This window comes from Pinus tabuliformis, chromosome 4_1, assembly GCF_031772625.1.
Source record: "Pinus tabuliformis cultivar Carrire ecotype Pingquan chromosome 4_1, CPIR1, whole genome shotgun sequence".
Classification (NCBI taxonomy): Eukaryota; Viridiplantae; Streptophyta; class Pinopsida; order Pinales; family Pinaceae; genus Pinus; species Pinus tabuliformis.
The window spans coordinates 270,671,865-270,698,752 of record NC_142303.1 but is presented as its reverse complement, the minus strand read 5'-3'; the positions used below and the strand labels follow the sequence as shown (position 1 = coordinate 270,698,752).

At 39.6% G+C, this 26,888-nt stretch overlaps 1 protein-coding gene across 1 annotated transcript in view; it reads left to right on the top strand.

The window, feature by feature from the left end:
• Positions 1-26,888, top strand: part of EDA25 (CCAAT-binding factor) — a 327,784-nt gene that overhangs the window by 218,983 nt on the left and 81,913 nt on the right. The window contains 1 exon segment of the mRNA XM_089419585.1: positions 4,239-4,397. Coding sequence (XP_089275711.1) covers positions 4,239-4,397 — 159 coding nt within the window.

Genomic DNA, 26,888 nt, shown 5'->3' with positions numbered 1-26,888 from the left:
AGAGCATATTATGATTTATCTAGCAAGTGAGCAACTGTCAACATTTGTCATGTCCAAAATTCAAATAATAATGTTTACAAAATATGTCACTTGGTCACCGCCAAGCCAAAAAGGTTCAAAATTCAAATTCACAAGTCTACAAGTCTAATGAGTAATCTATGACAAAAAGAAGTAGATTGTGAATATATCTACTAATCTCTCCTCCTTCCACCACGAATAGAACGTGATGGCGGGTCTCCACGTGGTGGCAATGAAGAAGATGGTCCCTGTGTAAGTCGTGGCACTGGAACTGATGAAGAAGAACCCCCTGCTGTTGGTGTTGAACCATGGAACCTAGGAACCAAGGGACCAGATGGGGGTGGGGGTGGTGGCATATCAACACGGTTATCATCATCCTAGAATCGCTCAAAAAATTCATGCAAAAAAAAAAAAACACTAGTTAACAAAAAAATTAAAAACATGAATTAGAGAAATGCTTTATAAGGGAAAATTGGAAAATTCATACCACAATGGACATACCTGGATAAGAGCATCCTCTAATTGCTCTAGTCGCAACACTCCATCCTCCAAATTGGGCTCCTCTGGATTCTTGTCCCAAGTCAACAAGTCTTTATTAGACTTTGCATCTTCACAGCAATGGGACAACAATCGCAAGTTGTAATGAACATAAACCAAGCTCTCTGCCCGGTCTAAACTCAACCTGTTCCTTTTAACACTGTGGATGAAAGAATAAGAGCTCCAACACCTCTCTGCAGAAGAAGTGTTTACCACCTGTGATAGCACCCGCAATGCCAAACTCTGTAGAAGTGGAGTACCCCCTCCATGCATGTTCCACCACTCAAGAGCAGAAAAATGCTCTCGATCTTGAATTGCATGCATGCTCCCAAATGGACCAGTGTTGAGCGTATAGTTGCTCACCTGTCTCCGTACCAATGCAGCCTCCTCATCATCAGGGATTAATCTACTCAATGCAACCATATATTTTTCGTGAACCTCTCTATCTTGGTGTGGTTTTTTCCTGCTTCCCCCCCAGGTGCTGGTTTTGAAAGCCATGATGGATGATAGTATTTAGGTGTCAAAACATATGCTAATGCATGCAATGGAATATTTAGCATTTCCCATCGGTTTTGCACCTCTACACGAATATAATTGTACAAGGTGGTATCTCTAGGCTCAACAATGTCTTTAATCTGCCCCAACATGCTATCCATTTGCTCATACACCTCCCCAATTACTGGTCGATCTGAATCTGCAAACTTGATCATGTAATAAATTGGTTTGGTGAATTGCAAAACATATTTAACCTGTGACCAAAAGTAAGTGTCAAGAATAGTGTCCTTGACTACATTAGCACCATCTGTGTCATTGTTAATTTCATCCCATGTTTCAGCACACACTAGATTAGTTAAAGCTTGTCTCACCCTCACTAGCCGCCTAAAGGTGAGGTAATAACTAGCAAATCTTGTCTTTGCAATTTTAAGCAATTGCAACTTGGAGTAAGTGCCATAGAAGTAGTTTACCCTTGTATGCCCTGTGATGAATTTAATGAGCTGCTTCCCTTTCCTGTAAACATCAGCAATCCACCCACAATCTTTGTGTTTCACAATATCATGCATCAAAAGGTTCAATGTGTGAACCAGGCACCCAGACCAAAAGATGTGTGGATGAGTACGCTCAATAATTTTTCCTGCTGCCTTACAATTTGCTGCATTATCTGTGATCACTTGAACCACATTATTCGGACCAACATCTTTGATTGATTTCAATAGGAGATCTGCAATGTTTTGTGCAGTTGCACTGATGGAGGAGGAGTCATGACATGCAATAAATACTGCACCACTAGAAGAAACACCAAGAACATTTATCAAATGTTGGTTTCTAATATTTGTCCACCCATCTGATACAATGGATACCCCATAATCCACCCACTCATGTGTAAAACGTGTCAAAGCTCTTTGAACCTTAGATTTTTCTCTTTCTAATAACACTGTTCTAGCTTTCTCATAGTTGGGGGCCTTGTATCCTTTTGGCGCTTCATTGATGGCCTTTACCATTTCATGCCAATAGGGAGAGCGAAGCACATTGAATGGTACACCGCAAGCACAAAGAAAACGGACTATCTTTCCATCCACATCATCCCTCCCAGCAACATTAAGGAAATCCCCTATTGTTTTTCTACCTCCAGAGGTTGCAGAAGTACCATGAGGAGATGGGCAACTACCAAATTTAGAGGTTGCACTTGATTCAGAATGAGTTTTTTGTTTCTTGTTTTTTTGTTGTGCAGCCATCTCTATTTGGATGTATTTTCTTCTTTGTTCAGTTGAAATGTTTGGGCAAATTTGTACCCCCACAGAACCCTTTTTTTCATCACTGTCCAGCACCCCACAAAGATGCCTCCTCAGACGGGTATATGAACCCGTATATGGTTTTCCTCCATGACAACCATGAGGGCACACAAATTTGTAAGATCCACCACCCTTTCCCCCATCAAGTTTGGTCACATAGTTCCACAAGGGATTTGATGTACCTTTCCCATCTTGTGCTTCAGTGTCCCCTTCAAGTTCATCCCCTTCCTCTTCAAACCCTTCCTCCTCATCATACATTGGGTCACTACTATTAGGACCAAGTTCATCCCCTTCCTCTTCCCCTCTATTCCTCACCCTTGCCATCATTAAAACCAAGAGTGGAATGATACATAGAAGCCAAAAGAACACCATCTTGGAATATGGATATAGGTGGTGGACAACCTGTAAATAAAGGAGCAAGTAGAAACAATGGGAAAGAGTAGGAGAGGGAGGAGAAAAATACAATTTCTTTTTCAAAAAAACAAGGGAGTTTGGGCTTTGAACTTACCTCTTTAGCTCTTGTAGATGAAGTCCTCCAAGCTCTTGCTCCAAGCTCCTCCTCCTTCTCCTAGCTCCTCCTTCTTCACTCCTCCAAGCTCTCCTCTCTTCTCCTCTCCTTTCCTCTCTTCTCCTCTCCTCTCCTCTCTTCTCTTCTCCAACTCTCATAAACTCAAAGTGAGAAAATGAGAAGAGAATGGGGGCTTTATTCTTTTCTAAAGTCACCCTAAAGTCACCCTAAACTCACCCTAACCCACCCCCTCATGCTTAGTTAAGTTAAATTTTAAAAGAAATTAAAAAAAAATTATGTTTATTTTGCTGCCCCGCGGGTTGCGCCCGGGTGGCGTGCGCTTCCGGGCAGGTTGCGTGGCGCAACCTCTTGCCCGAATCGCCTTCCGAAGCGCGATTCCGGGGGCAACGCAACCTAAATGGCAGGAATCGTTTTTAAAAATAGGAATCGCGCCACCTAAAATTCGGAATCGCGCTTCGCCTGGAGATTCCGGAACGATTCCGTACGGGTCGCGATTCCGGCTTAGGATCCGGGGGGGGGGGGGGGGGGGCGATTCCTGCAACTATGATCTAGATGCCTCATGATGATCATCTTATTAGATACGTTTATTTTTTGTTTTAATGTGATTTTGTATTATCTTGTCAGAATTTATGACATCGGGACAGATATCATATTTCAGTATCAATGATTGATGTACCACTTGACATTTTATACATCTTATATTTTAGCTTTATGTTCATATTTGTGTGACAACGTTTGATGTTGATATTGCTTTAAAATAATAAAATTTTGAAAAAAAATGATTATTTTTATTTTTATTTTTTAAAGTTTCCAGTAATTTCTGATATTTCTGATTTTTTCCCTGATAATTCCGATGATTTAAATTTCAGACCCGCAGCAATAAATTGCCAGTAACATAAATTTAACATTTTTGGCTGGGTTTTCGGCAAGATTTATTTTGTTTGTCATGATACCCAGCTGTCTAGTGAGTTTATTTGGTTATTCCATTTTCTCCTTTTTCACTCATCACTGAAGTGAGCTGGGGTACATGTTTGTTTTTTGGTTCAAGGAAGATTGATCTCTGACATCCACTTATGGTCATGTTTCTGATGTGGGATGTGGGCAGATCCCAACATTCTTCTCTTTCCAGATTCTTTTGCTGCATCTTTGTATTGCACATAGAATGAGATATGGCAATTTGGTTAAGTAGTTTGTACATTGTGAGATGTTTGTCTAGTTATGTTTTTGACCTATACAATTTGCATCAAATTTAAATGGTGTGAGCATTGTTTTCAACTTTTGAGTATTTTAGAGACTGATTCTTTTCAATGGCTTCAGATAGATTTATTGAAGAATTCACTGAGTGTTCTGTTCTCAATTCCCAGGTGCTGATTTCCATGGATGATGAAGTGGAAAAAGATGCAAAGAGTTTGAAAGACTCTAAGGATAAATGGAAGAATATTTCGGAAAAAAACAAAAAGCAAGATTCCTTATCTGAAGCTGCTGCTGAAATTGATTCAAGGATTCTCTCTGCATTACTAACGGCAAGTAAACTTTGCATTGGTACAAATACTAATATTGAATTGGATAGAATGCTATAGTGGGTAAAAGTCTGAAGATGTATTAATGAAGATAAGGGGTGTTGTTTATGGAAAAACTGAGACATGTTAAAATTGAAGCAGGGAGGAATTGAGGATCAAAGGGAACAGTGCAATTATAAAATGGAGTGAGGAGGAAAATTCAAATCGGACTTTATTTAGTTCACCTGGACCCTATGCATCCTTGATATCGAATTCTAACATCGGCAACTGTTATGGTTAATGTGATAAGTTGATAACATATAGGAAAGCACCAGAATATGCTGCAAAGAATGATGAATTTTGTGGACTAATTAACTAATTGTTACATAAATATTATAACAATATTTTTGTTGGGGAGAGGATGGGGGAGGAGGTGGAGAATGGAGTTATGGCACACCTGCATATCTGGAGGAGGATGACGAACTCTCATCAACAGAAAATGTGGTCATTAAGTATCGAATAGATGCCTTAGAAGAGTAGTGTATAGTCTATTTATTGACTTATAAGTGGTTGCAATAGGTCTATAGGCATAACACTGAAAAAGATGCCTCTCTCCATCTATTTTGGTCTATCTAGCCCTAAATCAGTTTAGGGTCTCTATAGCTATTTAAGAGAGTATTATAAAGGCATTAAAGGAGATGATTAGTTGGGTACTCCATTATTAGAGGCAAAAAATGCCTAAGTTAAATTTAGGCCTTGTTTAGGTGCTTTTATTGTTAATCTAAAAACTTGGGTCAGCATCACTAACATAGTAACAACATTAATTTTAGTCTAATATATAATATATATATATATAATATTACATTAAATATATAATAATAATATTGGGCCCTGTGCCCCTTGTATTACTATTGATCACCATGAACATCTGAGTATACTGGTATATTTGTAATTTTAGAGCATATAAGGGTGTCCATCATGTGTTGTTTGAAGTTACAAGCATCAGTTGCTAATTCAACGCATAATTCTAATATAATATCCGGACCATATTTGTAGCATGGTATCAGAGCTGTTGATTTAAAATGCCCAACTATGAGTTTATAATGTGTACACAGAGTCAAATCTGTGCATGGATTTGTGGGTTTCTGATCTCAATGTGCAGAATTTTGTAACTATGAATTGAATCAGTTTCCAGGGGAATCACTACCTAGCTGTTCACATCAGATTTTTGATAAAGCCTCGAACTTGATGATAAAAGGGTGGATGTTTGTTGAATACTGGTTTTCATTGATGTCAACGCAAGCAGCAGCTAGAAGAAGCACCGCTTTCTATGCCCTTGTTAAGGCACATGATCATGAGTTTGCTAACAAGACCATCATAGGGTGATTGTTCTTGCATTGCTGTTTTCAATGGTAGGTGTCACGCCTCACAGTTGAGGAGATATGCCATCTCAAAGATGAAGCCCGGAAAGTGTGGTCATGGTGCCCAAATTGAATGATAGAAGACACCTTTATAATTGGTTAAAATTTGGGATTAATATTTAAGAAACTCTTGGATAAATTATGTTGACCAAGTCGGCCCTCCATAAGTGAAAATATTCAATTTGAAATCGGCTTCACAAGAAGAAAATAAGGTCGGCCTACAAAAATTGAGTTTATTGAGTTATATTCTTTTATGTGAAATCAGGTCGGCTTGATGGGTTTAAGGGCAAGTTGGCCCCACTTCTAGACCAACTCCAAGTATAAATAAGGGCCTTGGTTCCCCTTAAAAGGCAGTCAATAATCATGCTTATCTCAACTTTCAAGTAAGTTTATCAGATTTTCTCTGAGGCGAGGGCAGCATGCATATCAGAGGAAGAAGGCCAAATTATGAGGGTGTTTTGGGCTAATTGTTTTATTTTCTCTGTATGGTGTTTTGTTGGAGAGGACTGTTTTTGAGGGCCAATTCAGAAGCTTTGTGTGAAGGCTGCTTGAGGCACATTTCTGAGAAGTTTTCAGCCTATTTGTGGCATAATTTGGCTTCCCAGAGGCACAAATTTCAGCCTTCTTGAGGCCTAAATAGAAGCCCCTTCTGAGACTGGGTTTTCAGCCTTCCTGAGGCTCGGTCTGAGGACAATTTCACACCATTTCTGAGGCCTATTTTCGGCTTTCCTGAGGCCCATTCTGAGGACTGTTCCACACTGAGTTTCTGAGGCATGTTTCAAGGCATTTCAGTCTGCTCAGACTGCGTGGAAGGACTGTGTTCTAGGCTTTGATAGACTGTAGGAGAAGGTCCCTAATTAGGGTCTGTTGAGACCATAGGTCTGTGGGCAACTTGAGCTTATATTTGTACAAATTGTTGAATTTTGTAGCTATAGTCGGTCTTCATAATCATGCTTTTAGTGTTGAAAATGTGGCTATGGTCGGTCTCCTTTTAGCATGTTCTTCATGGTACAACAGAAATTTTGTAAGCCATATTTTACATGGCATTGAAAGGAGGAAAATAATATTTTAAAGAAGGAAAATTATTTTTATAATTTACGAAGGATCCGCAATTTACGAAGGCTCCACAAGTGCAGGTCGGTCCTTCTAGACAGTCAAGTTGGCTTGATCTCATTGGCAGCCATTCGGATCACCTTGATGAACATATAAAGAGGTTACTTGCTCTCCTTGCCACGTATTCACCTCTCAAGCATATCCATTCAACTTTATCAAGTATATAAGACAAGTCCAAGCAAGCGAAAGTCTTTTGGAGGACAATATCTTCTTTCTATTGTCACTGAAGTCTACATCATATTATTATCTTTGTGGTACCTATCCAAGCACCTATGCGAGCACCTGTCCAAAGTCTGACTCATAGATCCGAGTTCCTTTTTGGCAGATCCAAGCTTTGTGGTGACAGATCTAAACTACGTGACATAGATTGAGTTCCTTGTTGGCAGATCCAAAGCTTTGTGATGGCAGAACTAAACTATGTGACATAGATTGAGTTCCTTGTTGGCAGATCCAAGCCTTAAGGTGACAGATCTAATCTCTGAGACATAGATCCGAGTTCCGTGGTGGCGGATCCAAACTCTGTAACATAGATCCGAGCACTGTGACATATCCAAGGCTCAAGCTCTGTGGTTGCAGATCTAATCTTTGTGGTGGCAAATCTGATCTCTGTGATGGCAGAATTGATCTTTGTGGTGGCAGATCTGATCTCGGTGGTGAATTTTGTTGGATTTCTAACATTAAGACTTTGCACTTGTGGTAGCCTTCTTGAATCAGTATAGCCCTTGTCTTGATGTATTTTGAAGGATCTCTCTAAGAAAGGAATTAGTGTCTCCGGTGTCTCTTATTGTGCATCATGATCTCTTATTTCTCCTTACTATGGTTGTTTAATTTCTGAAGTATAACCATTTGTTGGTTGAAAAATAAATTTATAGAAGTACTGCTAACATCGCAAATAATTATTTGAAGTTCAGAAAATAAGAAATTTTTTGCTTGTACTGCACTGTATTTGAATTTTCTAACGTTTAGCTCTCAAAATACAAAGCATAAAATTATGCTTTTATATTACAATAAAAATTCAAATTTTTGAATTTCAAATTCTTGCCTCTAAAATGTTAAGTCGGCTCCTATCTGTTCAATTCGGCCCAGCCCAAGGGTCACACCAATTCGATCAACCCAATCACTAAATAATATATATTGCCACTTAACCTTATCACTTCAAAGGAAATTCGAATTACCATCTGAGGTAGAGTAAGGACGGACCTGAGGCAGAATAAAGACGATTATGAGGCAAACCAGAAAGACGATTCTCTGAGGCAGAAGGCTGAATCTCTGGGCAGAAGGCCAAATCTCTGGGCAGTAGGTCAAATCTCTAGGCAGCAGCAGGAGGTCGAAATTCGGCTTGTGCCTGGTTTGCTTGACCACTGTTGGCTGAGCCCAGTTGTGGGCAGTTTGACCAGGTTTGACCTAGATTTTTGTTTTCGGTCAGTTTTACTGGAAAGATCAGATTGTGTCTCTTGTTGAATTGAATGATTTCTAAAATTCTATAAGAAAAAGGTTGCTGGGCTTTTCCTCTATGTGGGTTTTCCCAAGTTAAATACTTGTCTCTTGTTTAGCTCTCTTTATGATCATACTGTCGTTAATGTTTTTACTGTTGAGATCTTCTGTGTAATTGCTTACTGATGAATATGAATATAAGAAGGATTTAATCATTAGAAGTAATTATCAGATTAGAAGGTCCTGAAAAATCAATATGGTATCAGAGCTATGGTGAAAGAGCAGCTTTGAAGAAGCCACTTTTTTTTTTTTCAAGTTGTCCTCTAGGGCTTGTTCTGTTACTAGCCCTAGAAGCCCTAGTCCAAACCCTGATTGAAAGGATGATGATCACCTACTATCATCTCTGTTTGCTCATGCGAAGAGGAGAATTTGTTAAGTTCTAGGGATAACTGAAACATTGTTTTTATCTTTTGTATCGAAGCATCTAAGACTTGTAAATCAATATATCTGCTGTCTCAAGGAAGCTGAAGCTCATAATGTACCAGTGGAGGTCTTGATTGAAGGAAGAAGGCTGAAGCCCTAGCTTTAGGACCTCAGTCCATCTCTCAAATGGGCCAAGAAGGTCTCAAGGCCAGTTACATGGGACCGAGAGACCTCAAGAAGGACAAGGAGCCTCATGACTAGACCGTAGGCCTCGTAGAATCCGAAAAGGGCATCAGTGCAAGCATCAAAGTTTGAGGAGCCTTAGAAAGTGGCCAAAAGAAATCTGAAATCTCTTTGTCTATGGAAAAGCCAACAAAGTTGGCTTTTGTGCATGGCATCTACTAAAGTTTGTTTTAACCCTTAGATTGTGGAAGACAGTGTACATAGGAGAAGGGATTGGACTGAAGCTTTAGTAACAATGACAAGTTTGAAGTGTTTCAAGTATAACATGCTTAGTTCTCTTTGAAGACTTGTTCTGGCTACAAGGACTGAGAAAAGATACATTAACAAGGTATATTGTTTAGCTCATTCACAAACAACAATTTTGTAGATGTAATCAAAGGACTCTGTTGCTTACGATTGCTAATCCTTGCTCACAAAACATGGTTGTTTTAAATGATTAAGGATGTGACCTATTTTGTGAATATGACATGTTTGTAGACTCCATGTCCAGTCCAGAATGCTAAAGTCTATTCTTTGCATATCAAGCCAGTCAAAAATGAAATGAAGAATAGGTTAGTTTTATTAATGTATTCTGAAGAAAGCACATTACAATATGTTGAGGATCCGTCTATAGAGAAAAAGCAAGGTGTTGCTTTTCTACTTGTAATGAGATTGGTTAGGGAAGACTTAAAGTCATTTTTGAAGGTCCTCCTGAGTTATTTCGAGGTTATATGCCTATGGCAAGATCTTAACTTTGTTTCATGAACTGGATTATGAAACTATCCTTGAAAAAGCTGCCTATAATATCAACCCTGTAGTAGACTTTGAAGCAGATCCTTGTGGGACAGAGTTCAGTTTTGATGGTAGCCGAAAGGGCATTCATATGTTTGCAGAAAATAAGGACCGAGAACAAACATCAAAGTTCTGGCAAACATTTTGTAGTCAGAAGTTGTTATTTTTTTGTAAAGGAAGTCTGCTCATGCCATTTAAAGATTGTTGATTTGATGGAGCGAGTTCTCTTATAAGATTCTATGGAAGACCTAAAAGATAAGGCCTGCTAAGGGAGATATGCATTGAAAACATTGGAAGTATGATGTGGTGAATTGAATCTTTTACAAACCTGTATTTCCTTTATAAATATTGCGTTGTATTTCAGAGTATGTTTAGAAGCAAAATGTTGCTTTTGATGCTGCAGGGATCTAAGCTTTTAGAATTACTAATATGAACCTTGTACTACTGCGGAAATATATTGTATGACTGTATAAAGGTTCTTGTCAAGAATGCAAAATATGCCTTGCATTGTACTGTTGCGATTATGATTGCTTTGGCTGAGATGTGTTGCTGGGAGCTATGTATAAAGGCTCTCCCATATAAGGAAGAAGATTTATATCACTTGCGCTAAAAGTGTGATTCTCTCTTAGAAGCAGTGATAGTCTTAGGGTTTTTAAACCCTAGAGAAAAAATGGAGGATATATATTTGAATAAGGGTTTTTGAAACGCTAGTACGTATCCAAGGATGCTGAATACTAGAAGGAGCTCATTTGTTTGCAATCGAGTCATTGGAGTGGATGAATTATCTCACCTATATTGTCAATAGCAAGAAAATTTGCGTGTGATAAATCTTGAAGAAAATTTTGAAGGCTAAGAAATCTTGGATGAGAAAGCCCTAGGGTTTGTGGATAAAAGGCATAGAGCTTGACCCAGTTCGATGACTCCACTGAATAACAAAACCCTAGCTCATGCAAAGAAGGAAAGGAAACAACATACATTAATGATTAATGATGAGGTTAATGAGTTTGCAAATGGATTTCTATGATTTCTACTAAGAAAGCAAGGATTAAGAGGGAGTTGACAAATCCCCTTCAATCCTCGAAGATACGTATCTTATATCTATCTATCTTTCTTGATTGTTATTTTTGTCTTTGTATCTTTTTCGTTGTTATAATTGTTCTTCCTTGGCCTCCTAATGAGGTTGCATGTACATTATGAAGGCTGCCAAAACTTTGACAGCAGGTGAAAGCATTAAGAAGAATGAAGCAAAAGGATTCTCCTAGGAAAGAGCACAAGTGATTTGCGTTCGAGAGGGAGAAATGGTATATAATCTAGAACCATGTCAGATAACCAGAAGAGCTTCCAATTCAAAGGGAGTGGATTATTAGGACAAGAAGTTTGGAAGAAAGAACTTGTGCCAAGACTTGAAGAGAAGTCAATGGTGACTTCCAAGTGAATCTACAAGATCTAGCATGTAACAAACGATAGCATAAAGCAAGACTTATGGCAAGAGGGTTCTCCTAATAAGCGGGAGAGGACTATGAAGTGACATTTGATCCAATTATCAAAGCTACCTCAGGGTTTTGAGGTATTTGAAGGAGTCTCTTGCTTACAAAAGAAAGCTTTATGGATTAATGGATCAAGGTTGATTTTGTTATCATATGACTTGTTTCTAACAAAAGCATAAGGACTCAAGTAATAGAGGGAGTAGTTAACCCTTGCTTCAACTTCTGAGGAAGTTTACCTCAAGTTCGAGATGAAGGACTTAGACTTGATGCTCTACCCTCAAGCTAAATGAGAAGGGGTTGTCCTAGGAGTCTATCAACCAAGCTTATGCTTGGAGGTAATTTATTAGGTACAAAGCTAAGGCTAGAATGCTTATGCAATGATTATGAGTGAAGTCACTTGAGTTAAGATTGGTTGAGTCTCTAAGTACTTATATTTGTGATTAGCCTTTAATGACAAGAGTACTTAACAATAATTGAAAAACAATCTTAAAACAAGACAAGTGTATGAGAAGAGTCTTCAACGAAAATCACATCCAAATTCATATTGCCGACGCGTTTCGAACAACCTTGATCTGGTTCTTCAACTCGTCCTGAGGATGAACCACACTCATTGGTTCGAAACACGTCAACAATATGAATTTGGATGTGATTTTCGCTGAAGACTCTTCTCATAAACTTGTTATGGATCATAGAAGCCTTACTTTAACAACAAGACAAGTGCTTAAGGATACAAGTGGCAATGTTCAACACCAATTGATAACAAGAACTTAGAGAAAATTATCCACTTATCAATTAGCCAATTATTCAAGATGCCAATCACAATTACTCAAGATACCAATAATGATTCTATAACAAGATTAGCAATGAACTTATGCCAATGCCACAATTTTAATTAGATTTCAAATGCCCAAAATTACTTGAACCATCAACAAGACTAGAGAATTAGAGCTTAGATACATGAGTGATTTAAGAGTAAAATTTGGAAATTCTTATAGCTTAAGACATGACAAACAAATGTTAGATTTCCAATAACCAAAATCAGCACTAGTACCTCAGAATTTTCAGCGCTTATTAGCCTTATGACAACAGTAAGAAAATCACTTTAAATTCAAAAGACAACAAGCATATAGTAACTAGATATGATCAATGAGATGCCCAACAACTTGCCAAAGTAAAACTATGAGTTTTAGTCCACTTAAGATGCAATATTCAGAATTATGCCAGATCTGAAATGACTTGTTACAGCAACAAGAAAAGTAAACAATAGTAAGCTATTAGTGCTTTAACAAGTGCCAAAATGTGCCCAGAACTTGGAATGAGCTTGCCAAACTGATAAATTTAATTTTTTAGTCTCTTAAGATCAATGTTTTACAACTCGGACTCGGACTCGGACTCGGCCGAGGATCGACTCCGACTCGGACTCCGACTCGGTAATGACTCGGCCGGCTCGATTTCAATGACTCGGTCGTTGTAAAAAATACATTAAATATTTATTTTTTTTATAAAAAAACATAATTTTAAATATTTTAAACATAATTTTAAAGATTTTCATTCAAGTTTCCAAACACACAACATTATAATATACATGGAAGACAACATATGATCAAAGTAGGCTCATGAACCAATCCATTATATCAAAATGGTACGGTGGTACCCAATGGCAATAGTAAATACATAGTCAACTGTAGTCTGTCATACATGATCAAAGACTCAAGAGTCAAAACAAAATACAAATAACCAAGGAGGCTAGTAGCTACTGCCAGAGGAGCCAAGATCATCTCGACCAATCTCTGGATCATCATCATCAGAGTCAGACAAGGGGCCCCATCAATGACCAGTACTGGCTACTGCTAGAGTTGCCAACATCATCTAGCTCAGTGTTACTTGGGAGCAGGAGCGGAAGTGGGGAGCGAGAGCGAAAACGGGAGCAGAAGCGACATTTTCAGAAGCTCCAGGTTTGAGAGCGAATCCCAGAGGAGTTCAACAACCAATGTCACTAACATCAAGGTACACAGAGGGATTGGTGCTCTTGATTAAATACGAGTTCCATACCCTAATACATGACAAAATTCAATGGAAACATTGCAATCCTCCAATCTTAAAACCCTGAAAAAATGATAAGTCTGCTGGATTTTGAATGAAATCTAAAATTCTACTTTCTCCATATGAAATCCAATGAGGCTGGAACCACTCTTAAACATCCTGAGTCATTTCATGGTAATGTTAAAAATTTAAGTAAAAGGATGAAAATGAAGATTAAGGAGAATGTCACTTTTACTTTAAGAATTTAACATTACCATGAAATTTGAACATCATATCAATACTAGGAGAGGGGAATGGACCCCAAATAGCACTTAACCAATTTAGAAAACACCTTGGAGTCCCCAACAATCAGCCAAATGTTAAAAAGTTAAAAAAAAAATAGAAAAATCGTTGTTTCTTTGAGTGACTGGCTGAATTTAATGACTCGGCCGAGTATATGTGCAAAACGGCCGGGTTGAGCGAGTCATGACTGACTCGGCCGAGTCATGCAATAACTCGGCCGAGTCAGTCATGACTCGGCCTCCCGGACTGGTTTTTCTACCGGGTCACTCCTCAAGGCTTCAACTCGGTTCGACTCGGCCGTTTCGGTTTCGAAACGGCCGGTTTGTAAAACTATGCTTAAGATGCAATGTTCAGAAAATATCAGATCTGATTATTCAGTTATGCAAAGATATGCCAGCAAGGTAAAATGTAGATCTAGGCTAGATTTGCAATGCCCAAGTGGCCAAAATTCTAGGAAAATTTTATTTTTCAATTTAGGAGTATTTTGACCAATTAGATGTATTGTTATGGCACTTATATTACTGTTATCAATCAGAATTTACAATTGTAAGAAAATAATGAGAAATTAGGGTTTAGAGAGCAAGCCCAAGGCCTTGAAGATCACTTTGCCCAAACTTGTCAATTTTTTGTAATGACCAGAGTTGCAGGAAGCGCCCCCCCCCCCCGGATCCGAGGCCGGAATCGCGCCCCGTACGGAAGCGTTCCGGAAGCGACGGGCGAAGCGCGATTCCAATTTTGGCGAAGCGCGGTTCCGGTTTTTTTTTGCGCTTCATGGTTTTTTTGCGCTTCCTGGTGTTTCACGATTCAGTATATCATCGATTTGTGCATTCATCCTTTCGCTGAGCCAGGTTCACGATTCAGTATATCATCGTTGTCTGGTGTGTGCTTCAAGCCTATCCATTCTTACCTGAGCCGTCACGATTCCTTCGTTTACCTTGCCGCCGTCACCATACCTCATCTAAATTTCTCTGCGGCCTCTCAGTAGATGGTTCAGTTCTGAAAAGCGCAGGTTATATGATGCGTAGCTGAGGGTTTCACGCGTTTTTCATCGAGCCCTTCGTTGTTGCACTCATTCAAACATTGCATTGATATTCATGTGGTTTAGTTCCCGTAGGTTAGCGTAGTTCTTTTTTATTGCATTAGATTTAGATTCGAATCTTGTATAGTTTTGTTTTGATTAAGTTTTTTTTTTTTTAATATGTTAGCGTTAATGTTTTCCTTTAGATTTTAGCCATGTTAAAATTTAGATTTTTAGATTTATGTTTTAAAAAATATAAAAAATAAAAATGTTTTTGTTAGATTTTAATTTAATTTTTTTTAGTTTTAAAATTTTCCTTAGTTTAGAATTTTAGTTTTAATGTTTTAGTTAAAAATCATTTAATAAAATATATATATATATATATATATATAAAATAAAAAATGAAACAAATATATATATATATATATAAAAAAATATATATATATAGCAGACGCTTCCGCGGACGCTTCGCTTCCTAGATTTTTGGAAAATGACGCTTCCGCGCTCCGCGCTTCCGCTTCGCGCTTCCGCTTCGTGCAACATTGGTAATGACGTTGCCATTTGAAAACACCAATTTTGAACAACTTTTTCTTGCAAAACCCATGAAGTATTCAGTTTTGAAAATTTCAGAAATGGATAAGAGTCAAATTAGGGCTAAGAGAGGGCTAAAGGCTCAAGAATGGCTAGCGGCTAGGGAAAAGAGGCCAAAGAAGGCTGAAAAGGGGTCAGAAAGGCCAAGGAGGGGAGAGCAAAGGGCAAATGAGGAAGATGAAGCCCGAAAGGGCTTGACACTGGAGGGAGAGGGAAAATTACAGCGTGAAAAGGCCACAACTAGCCTTTGAGGCAGCCGTCTAAGGCTTAGCAGGGGAGCCGAGTGGCCTAGGGCTGATGTCTAGGCCTTTCAAGGCCTAAAACCCCTAACGCTGGGGCTACGGAGGGACGCTGAGGCCTCTAGGGCTTACAACTTGCCCTAAAAAGGGAAAAACTAATGACATAGAGGTGAAAAGTGTTGATTTGGGGTAGCATTGGATGTGCCCTAGCCACAAAAATTGGTGGAGAGGCTAAAGCACATGAGATCTCCAATACCCAGAAATGGTTTGGGTAGATTCTAAATAGTGTGGAAGATATTAAAATAATTAATATTTTTATTGGAGTCCATAAGTCTAAACTTAGGGAAAATAAAATATTAATGTGAATTAATATAAAACTGTGTTAGAAGGGTCCAAAAGTCATGGATCAAGCCAGAGTTAATCTTAGCCGTTGATTAGGGACTTAATTTCGGTCGTTGAATTGTCAACGAGAAGAGTATAAGAGGAGGCTTGAGGGTCACTAGGAGGACACACCGAGTTGATCAAGATTTCGATTTTCTGGGGTAGGGTTTGATAAGGAAGTCGAAAGAGTGATCAGAGTTACAGCTGAGCGGCAGTGAATACAGAAGCAGAGAGGCAAAGATAGTACTAGGAGGATCAGCACATAAGTCGGGAGAGAGGGACGCAGAGCTAGCCAAGGCTCACACAGAGGCAACGAGGAGCTGCGCAGTGCCTTAGAGAGCCAACGTGGGTGACACAGAGGCTTTAAGGGTTGATGTAGTGCCTCCAAAGGCCGACGCAGGGCGAGCTAGGGTGATGTTGGGCCAGAAAGGGCTGACACAGTCCCTAGAGGCTGACACTGGGGTTTTCATGGGGCAGATTGGCGCTGGGAGTTATTAGAGTGTTTATCCAGGGTTTCAGCTGGAACCTCTGTCTCCGACTAAGAGGTACTATTGCTGAGATCATTCTCTGTTGGGTGAGCCGGTTTTGGCACCCAAATTGTATTTTGAAACCGCTTAAAAATAAAAACCCTCAAATCGTTGCACCGATTTTCTCGCATTGGGATTTTCTGGGGACACTGGTCCAAAAATAACGGTGTCACTTGTGTGTTTGTTTTTCCTTCAGTTGATGATCTGTATGTGTTGATACTGTACTTGTGTTTATTTTCAGTATTTACATGGTAAATAACTTGTTAAGTAATTAAACAAGTAGGAAGAAATAAACCAGATAGTACATGAAGAATTTCTAACGGATTAAACTTAGAAATTCCAACATGGTATCAGAGCATGGTTACAGATCACAGGAGAGCTGAAGGCATCAGCTGAGCAAAGCATTTGCAGCAGAAACAATTGTCCCGAGTGACAGAAGCTGTTCTTAGCGGAGAAGCAGCAAGGAAGGGGTGAGGCAGTGCCTGCGTCATCAAGTTTGAGCCAGTAGGAGGATCAATGCAGTGGTAGAAGGGAGCAAACCTGACCTACGCAGTGCCCGGTCATCTTTCTCAGTCAGGAAGGATTGACGCCCGTGGCCAAGAGGTGCGAATTTTGCTGGTGTTGGGATTGCACAGACAACCTTTAGTTTGCTGAGGCATAAGAGGTTGTGGGTAAGTTGTTGAGTGAAGTTGGTGGGGTATTGTGGTCAGAACAATACCTAACAGGGCAAGACCAAGGAGGAGGGAGTTGTTGCCGAGGATTTCTAGCCAAGAAATCCGGATTAGTGGTGCAACTGCACTAATGATCAGAGTGGGGGCATCTCGACATTGGCAGAAGGGTTTCCAGGAGGGAAATCAAGGCTTAGAGGGAGTCACAACAAGAACTTCCAGAAGGGAAGTAGAGGAGCAACGAAATGGCAGTGAACGGGGTAAGAGAGCAGGATAGACTGGACGAAGCCTCAACCTTCGTAGTCTGGAAGGCCAGAATTTTGTCGATTCTAGACAGGAATTGTCTCAAGCACTTCGCCTTAAAAACAATAGCGATCCCAATTGACCCGGTTGAGAAGGACAAGTACGAGGAGGCAATGGCGAGGGCCAAGAGCATCATCCTTGATGAGGTCAAGGACCATGTAGTACCATATATTGTCGAAAAGGACATGGCTAATGAGATGTGGGAGGCCCTAAAGAAATTGTACTAGCATACTTCTGTGCAGAGAAGGATGCTACTAGAAAATCAGTTGCGGTCATACCAGATGCAGAAGGGAGAACATATTGACACCTTCCTTAGTCAGTTGAAGGGGGTTGGGATCAGCTGACTTCCATAGGGGCCATGCTAGATCAAGAATTGATGGTGAAAACAACCTTGAACGCAGTCTCTGAAGACTGGGAGGTGTTTGTCCAGAGCATACTGGGTAGGGCGACCCTTCCAGATTGGGAGGAAATGTGGGCGACTCTTCGCTAAGAAGGGATCAAAAGGCTAAGCAAGGTGGGAAGCAGTGACAAGGGGATCAGAATCAAGGAGGAAGAGGAGGATGCTGCCCTAGCATCTGAGGGAAAGCAAGAGAAACAGAAGAAGAAGGACGTTTCCAAGGTCAAATGCTTCAATTGTGGGGAACTGGGTCACTATGCAAACCAGTGTCCAAGAAAGAAGAGCAAAGGAGAGGCTTTTGAGCCCAAGGCTACGCCAGCAAGGGTGGAGAAAGAAGTGGAGACAGATGATGATTGTGCCATGAGTGCTCACACACCACTTGAGTGAAAGTGGGGAGACATTGAGCTGTAGTTAGACGAACTACAAGTGATGAGGGGCATGATCTTTGAGGTACCCAACCTCGTGGATTATACCTTGCTACGAGAGCCCCAAAGAGGAGTAGCAGGACTGACGGATGTCAGTAGAGATAGATGCAGATGGAGCGACAGAGGGAGCTACAGTGCAGGAGTCCCAGGACAACATGAGAGGCGGAGATAGTACTAGGAGGATCAATGCAGACGCAGGGAGAGAGGGACACAGAGCCAGCCAGGGCTCACACAGAGGCAGCCAAGAGCTGTGCAATGTCTCAGAGAGCCAACGTGGGTGACGCAGAGGCTCTAAGGGCTGACGCTAGGCCAGAAAGGGCTGACACAGTCCCTAGAGGCTGACGTTGGGGTTTTTGTGGGGTAGATTGGAGTTGGGAGCTGTTGGAGTGTTTATCCAGGGTTTCAGCCGGAACATTTGTCTCCGATTGAAAGGTACTACTGCCGAGATCATTCTCTGTTGGGTGAGCCGGTTTTGGCACCCAGATTGTATTTTGAAACTGCTTAATAATACAAACCCTCAAATAGCTGCACCGATTTTCCTGCATTCGGTTTTTCTGGGGACATTGGTCCAAAAATAACGGTGTCTCTTGTGTGCTTGTTTTTCCTTCAGTTGATGATATGTATGTGTTGATATTGTACTTGTGTTTATTTTCAGTATTTACATGGTAAATAACTTGTTAAGTAATTAAACAATTAGGAAGAAATAAACCAGATAGTACAAGAAGAATTTCTAACGGGTTAAACTTAGAAATTCCAACAAAAAGTGATGATGCAGGGGGGATACAGGCCAACACTGGCCCTAGGAGGGCTAGATCTGGGCCCGGGAGTTCTAAAACGCGAAACCCCAACTTCAGAAATTTTTTATTTGCTTCAGATTTGAATTTCTCCTCAATTTCTTCAATAGATGGTCTTGCAAAAAAAATTTAGAGACTAGATCATACCCTCAAGGGCCTAGATCTAGCTCTGCTCCATCTTTCTCTACTTGATCTCACCTACACAATTAGATTTACAAATGCCCAAAACCCCAATATATACAAAATTATTTACAAAATGATTTTACAAATATACAATGCTTGAAAGAAATTTTGGAGAAATAATTTTTTTATGGAATTTTTTTTTTTTAGAAATGGCTAATAATACTTTGGAAAATTAATCCCACTATAGCCTTAGTGAAGTTAAGTCAACCACATAAATATTTGGAGTCCAAACAAGGTTGGTTTATGCCCACAATTTGTGAACTTGGAGACCAAGTGTCGGGGAACCTGCAAACATTATATATATTTCTCAAGAAAATTTGTTAGACATATGGCGAATCAAATCATCTAAGATAAGCCCAAAATCTATCAATATAATACTTTATTCCCATCTAATGAAAAGCAAATTTTAAAATTAATAGGAAAAATATAGGAAGTCCTGTAGCAAGCACATACCACAAATCACTTAACACTGAACACCATGAATTGCACCCCAAAGTCTTTATTATGATTCAAATAAACGTTCCTAGCGGGACTGTAGTGTTACATCAATTCTTTTGCAACAATTTCTTAGCCAAACATCAGATGAATTTTAACACAATTGACTCTCTAATTTATAGATAAATTCTCCAGGTATAAAAATAACGGCTTGTTGGCTTGATCCTCATCAAAATAATCTTCGCCGTTGAAAAATATTTGATCATCTTTTAATCTCCACCGTTGAATTTTTATTTTTGAAGAATTTTCGAATTTCTCATTAAATCCTTTTTTTATTAGCTCAAAATTAATTATTTTGAGCTAATTTCCTCAAAAAATTGACTTTGACTTAACCATCAAGGTCCAAGGGTTCAATTTTTCTTGAAATTCCAATATTCTCTTTGTGGGGTACTTCCAAAAATTAATTCCTTTGAGACCCACGAATTTTTCCATTTGGAAAATTTAATTTCTCTAGACATTTTAATTTTGACTCTAATTAATTAAATTTCTGGCTTAGGATTTTTATTTATTTTTGCCAGAAAATTTAATTATTTGACACTTGAGGGGATAAATAAGTTTTTCCACCCGCTAATATTTTAGTCACGGTGTCTTAAGTATGAGGGACCATGCACTCAAATTTTTTACATAAGATTTTTTACAAATTCAACCCTCAAAGGGGGATACCCATTCGGCTTAGACCCTCAAATTACATACCCAATTCTGCGACACAATATGATCTAGTAGACCAACTAATTTGTAATAAAACAATTTAGCTAATTAACTTTAATTATTCCCAAATCACTTTTACATAAGAGTTGACTAGGACACTAGGACTCAATTAAGAGCACCCATGATTGTTTCCATCTCTATTGAATTAGAGAGAGCACCCTTCAATCCGATGGAGTGCCTTGAAGCATTACAATCAATAAGCCAGATTCCCAAAGAATATGAAGGAGACGACCAATACAAGATAATGCTTCTTTATCTTATCAGAAACGACATTTGATTCTTCATACCCCAAGTTCCTTGCTTTCTCTGAAGAGTCGGTCGTTTCCTTGATGACCTGCTTTACCTGTCATTCCTCTGATCATTGAAGATGTCCCTGGAATGATTGTTATCATCATCAAGTGATGTGTCCCTATGTCGGACACTCCTTCGCATAATGGCCGAACTTATTACAACCAAGGCATCTGCGTTTCCTTCCACCCTTAGATCCAAACTTCCCATTGAAGTGGTCTTTAGGTAGGCCATTAGAAACTTCCGCTGCGCCATTATGAGATTGTTCTCTGCTTCGACTTCACCATTGGTGAATTTGAAGAGGGATGAGGAATCCATTGATCATTTTCTCCTTTCCCAACTGTCTTCGGTGATTTCTCTTTCACTCTTGCTTGGACATTGTCTTCACTGTGAAAATTCTATCACTACAGTAGCTGATTTACTTTTCCTACTTATTCCACCATAAGTTATTCAGGAAATCACTTCAATAAACATTAAAATAAATACTGCTGCAGATATCACACTTTAATACAGAAACAGACATATGCACAAGAATCAAGACATTGACACAAATATTTTGGACTAATGTCCTCGTAAAAGCCCAATGTGGGAAAAATGGTGTAGCAAGGGAGGATTTTATTATTCAGCAATTTTCTAGTACAATAGGGTGGCAAACTGGCGTACCCACAGATAGACAAATTCTTCTGCACTTCTTCTGAACCCAACATCATCCCTGTTGACCTCTACGTGGCCTGAAACCCTCTGCGTCAGCCTGTTGAGACTCTGCATAGCCTCTCTAGCCTTCAGCGTCACTCCTACAGCCTCTGCGTGGATGACGCATGCCCTGCTGGCTCTACGCAGTCTCTGCTGCCTCTGCGTGGCTCCCTCTGGCCTTGCGTCTGCCTTTTTCTGCCTCTGCACTGATCTCCTGTCTCTTTGTTCTGTACTTGCTGCTTCCTGACTGCTCACCAGACCACTAGTTCAATTTCTCAGCTAACCCTGCTCCAGAAATTGAACTAACTGGTCTCCGTCAGTGTGTTCTCCAAGTGACCCTCAAGCCTCTTATACTTTTTTTGATGACAAATCAACGGTCGAGATTAAGCCTTTAATCAATGGCTAAGATTTGATCTGGCTTGATCCATGACTTTTGGACCATTCTAACACAGTTTCATATTAATTCACATTAATATTTTATTTTCCCTAAGTTTAGACTTAGGGATTACATTAAAAATGTTAATTATTTTAATATCTCCCAAACTGTTAAGAATCTGCCCAAACCATTTCTGGGTATTGGAGATCTCATGTGCCTTAGCCTCTCCACCAAGTTTCGTGGCTAGAGCACATCCGATGCTACCCCAAATCAACATTCACCTCAACTCTGGTACCATGTTAATTTTAGGTATGTTCTATGCTTAGAGCATTTTATTTTCACAGTTAGCTCAATATCTTTTCCAGATTAGCAATCACATCAGCATTAAAGTAAATTGCAGATAGAACATAAACATAAATCGCAGAAGACAAGCCAAGACAAGAGGACACAAGGTGTGGCGCTAGCCAGGGACAAACCCGAATGTGGGGAAACCCTTGATCATTTCTTCTTATATGTCTTCAATAGTTTAGCAGAGAGAGAGAAAGAGAGAGAGATAGTACATCTACAATAGAAGCCAACACTTAGACTTTCTAGATAAGAAAATAGATCATCTCTACATGAGATCAGTTGAAGACATGCTGCTTCAACTGATTCTCCAAGGTGACTCCTTCACCTATCATTGTGCTGCATCTCGTCATCATGCTGCACCTCACCGTGTTGCACCATGCTGCACTCATCATCACATTGCTGGACCTCATGCTGCCACTGCTGTCCCATGTACCATACTGCTGTCCCACTGTTAGTGATATTGCCATTCCATGGTTGCCATACTGCTGTCCCGTTTGCTTGCTCCATCAAGCTTCATTGCTGTCCCAAGGCTGCACCATACAACACCATATGCCTTCATCATACTGCCACCTATCACATCATTATGCTACTGTACATACTGTGCACAGATCTGCCTCAAGTCTATCCACGTTGTTTCTTGTTTGAGGTGACAAGGCCTGCTGCCTATCATAGTATAACTGTCATCTACAACTCACTTCAAAACCCCTTGATTGCAGTCCAAACTATCTTGATTTGGGCTTGGTCTTAACAACCCTACACACAACTCCTTGATCCTTGAGACAACCCTGTTCAAGACTAGGGCATCCTGTCATCATCTTTGGACTGCGTTTAGCTATGTATAGACTACGGCCAAGTCTCCTGGTTGTTGCGTCTAAGGGCTTTTCTAAGCCCTTCCAAAAACAGTGTTAAGGTCTTACCTTGCTGCGTATAGATAATCCTCTAAACAACTCCCTTCTTGCTATGGCTAAGTAGCCTTTGTAGACTGCTGTTAGGGCATTCCTTTAGACAACGAGTTAGGGCAGGCTAGGGTTGCGTATAGGAGCAGGTTAGGGCAGCGTATAGGGAAAGTTTCTCCTCTCTTGGACTACGGCTTAAACCACCCTCTTTAGGACTGCGGCTATGGCATTATTGAACCTCCCATTAGGACTGAGTATAGGATAGCATTTAGCCCTTCCTTGACATCTGATTAGGGCATGCTTGGATAGCAACTTGAGCTCCTAGATTGGATTGCGGCTAGGGTATTTTAGCTCCATTAAGACAACATATAGAACCCTTCTTGAATGCGTAGAGGTGTCTCCTCCCAGGACTGCATAGAGGCTGATTTAAGGCTTCCCCATTAGGGCAACGTAATCCCCTAGGATCTCTCCTCCCACTAAAACCCAAAGAGAAGTAGAGAGGAAGAGATCCCAAGTGTGTGTTCAAATGACATTCAAGGCACCTCTATTTATACTAAAACGTTGAGCATATGTGGGGTTTATTTGGTTGCTGACTGACCTTGACGAATTGTCCCATAACATAAATAAATTCATATCTCCATGAAAACTTATCAGAATCGGATGATCTTTAGATCAATCCTACACCTCTCGATGAGAGGGATCCAAGAAAAATATTAGTTGCAATTAATAAGATGACCCACATGGAGTTTGGCCCTAGTTTCCAATTTTAACATTTCCCCACATTGGGGTTTTCCCTCACATCCGCCAAATATTGTGTCCTCTTGTCTTGGCTTATTGTTTATGTTCTATCTACATTTACTATCAATGTTAATATGATTGCTAATCTGGAAATTGATATTGGGCTAATAAGAAAAATTGAAGTAAATTGCTCTAAGGCATAGAACATACCATTGTTATCTAAAATGTTACATGCATTCATGGTCTTACAATCATCATTTACGTTAAAAATTTGCAGAATAGGTTTCCAATAACATAGTGCTCATGGTTGATGATCTCGATCCTTTGAAGAAAAATATGGTACATCTGGTTCCTTAGAACTTCGACAAAATGAGTGCTATAGGAAGAATGCTCTGGATAGGAGCATGACATTCTCACATGGAATTACTCTTCCCACTCCTGCTTTGTAAGCACACTGTGGATAGGACGACAGTACCAACTTGGGCAGGAGCACTCTTTGGATGGTTCCTATGAACACTTCCTATACAAACCAGGAATGTTGTTTGGATGCTTTTTCAACCATCATGATGCTTATAATATAGGCATGTGGAAGAGGAAGGAGTTAATCGTTCTTTGTGAGCCATAATGTTTGTAATGTCCCCAATTAAATTAATTTTGCTAAGATGAATTTCTATTTTTGCAATTGGGTGTTGGGAAATATTTTGGTATGTAAACTTAGGAAAAGTGGGTGAAGGGAGTCCCCACTTAATTTTTGGAGAGATGGAGGCCACCGACATTAGAGAAAAGGAAATATCAAATTAATAGTGGGATGTGGGGCCACCCAAAAAGGGGAATTCAAACCCCTTAGGAAATGGAATTGCTAAGGGAAGAAGGTCGAAATATCGGATGGAGGGACCTATATGAAGAGGCAAGAAGATATTATAAATAGAAGGAGCATATAAGCTATTGGGGCCTTTTGTTCACTCATATATTTCCTTTGTTGCTCAAGCAGTTTAGCTGGGTCTCAAGTGCTACTTAGCACAAAGTTCTCCAAGGGGAGAACTCACCCTTCTTTCAGTGGACTTCGAGTGCCACCTTAGGGAGCCAAGCTATTGCTAATTTGGTGAGAAGGTTTGTGGAGGACACAATAGATAATTAGTACCACTCATTTCAGTTAACTCCCGAGGGTGTTTTGCGGGGAGAAAATTAGTGGAGTTGCTCGAGGGGGAGGCCAGACTTTGTGGAAAGTTTTTGAGTTAGAAGTGATTGTTATTGAAGGGAACAAATTTATCTTCCTAGGGCCTGCGCAGGGGGTCACTGGGCAGCTTTTTTGTGGAGCTGGGTTCAACTATCTTGTGTTGGGATGGTATGAATATAATTCATAACAAATAAATAAGAATGTAGATATTAAATAATAAAAATAAGGATTATGTTAAGTAGTCATTAAGTGAAGTGAAAAGGCATGTCTAAAAAGACATGCCCAGTCATGAAAGGCCACATGCCTAGGTATATAAGCAAGGCCTTATTGTAACATTCATTATCACTTGTACATTTTTATTTATAATAAATTATTATTACAAATACCTTTGTGTATTTTTAACTTTTAAAGTCAACTAGCTAATGTTTTGTTGCTTTAGTGGAATCAAAGCCATGCTGCACAATATAACCATGCTAGTCTTTGAACGTTGTTCGCCGCATAATATGCCATTAATTTTACGTCTTGAATTCATGGAGCAATTTGGTAAAATTCAAGAAGCATTTCAACATTTAGGAAAATCATATGCCGAAGTTAAAGCATGTATAAAGGAAATCGATAATAAGGAAGATCATAGCGACAATGAAGAAAGGGAACAAGAGGAAGGAAAAGAAGAAGATTTCGATCAAAACGCTGATAATGGGAATGAAGATGTAATAGATAATGATGAATATGAAAATGATATCAATCAAGATGGTGAAGAAGATGAAGCAGTAGATGATTATAATGTTGAAAATTCCGATGAAGCGGATAAAGATCAAGATGAGTATCTAGATGAAGTTGGTCTTGATGTGGATGAGAATGATGTAGGTCAAGATGATGATGTTCCCTTGCGTATGAGGTTTCAGGTAAAACAGTCCACAACACCTCCCAGTGAAGGTTCCCCTATGCGTGGTGTTGACTCCAAGGATGAGAAGCATTTAGTGTTAAGAAACAAACCAAAATCTCCTAGTGAAAGTTCATCCTATATTTATCGATCCACAGGAGATCTGTGGCACACCGACATGATCATTGGTAGGACATTGACCAACATTGATCAATTTTGCGAGCAATTCAGCTGACAATTATAGTTCCCCATTCAGTAAATCATTTGCAGGCTAGAGGAGTACGTCCTGGATCAAGACTATGAGTCGGCCAAATAACTGGTCAAAGGCAACACATGATTACAAGAGGATGAAGACCCAAAAGGGTGTATGGAGGCCAGTTAACACTTAATCACATTCCCTTGCAGAGAAAGAAAAAGAGAAAATGGACTTCCACATAGGAATTGGAGAAAGAGAATACAGTTCAGTGTCGAACACTAAAAATGGAACCATGGAAAATGATAGCTGGAAAGATTCAGATTATACTGTTGCAGAAATCCAAACCTCAAACCATGGTGTTGAGTCTAAGAGTAAAGTTGTTCATGATGTATGGTCAAGTTCTGAATCCATCAAAACACTTGGTTCTGTGAAACACATGGAGTCTGAAGCTTGAGTTGAATGGATAAAAGCAAACCAGGGGAGTGTAAACATAGAGCCAAGTACCAAGGCTGATCTGGAAGATTCTTCTGAGAGTGAGCAACATCAAGCTCATGTGGAGTCTGAAATCTCAGTTGCATGCCTGAAGGGAAACCAAAGCAGTGTAGTTATAGAGGTAAATACCGCAACTAATCAGACAGATTCTGCTAAGTATCCACAACAACAAAGTGGTGAAAAGGAAGGCATGAACATTTTGGAATATGGCAAAGATGTTGAAGAATATTTTGAGACCTCAAGGTACTAAGCTAATGTTAAGGTTGATGATTCCTTGTTATGTTTTGTTAAAGGAAAAGGAGTTCCAAAATCTAGAAATGGGGTACTGGCACATGCAGGAAATTCAGGCATAAATTACAAGTGTACATGTTTGTACTTGACAAGCTTTATAAGTTATGTTCCAAGACTTGATGACATGTTAGTCCTTGACATAGCTTATTCAATGTATACAAAATTTGGAGAATACACAAACATATTTTCTG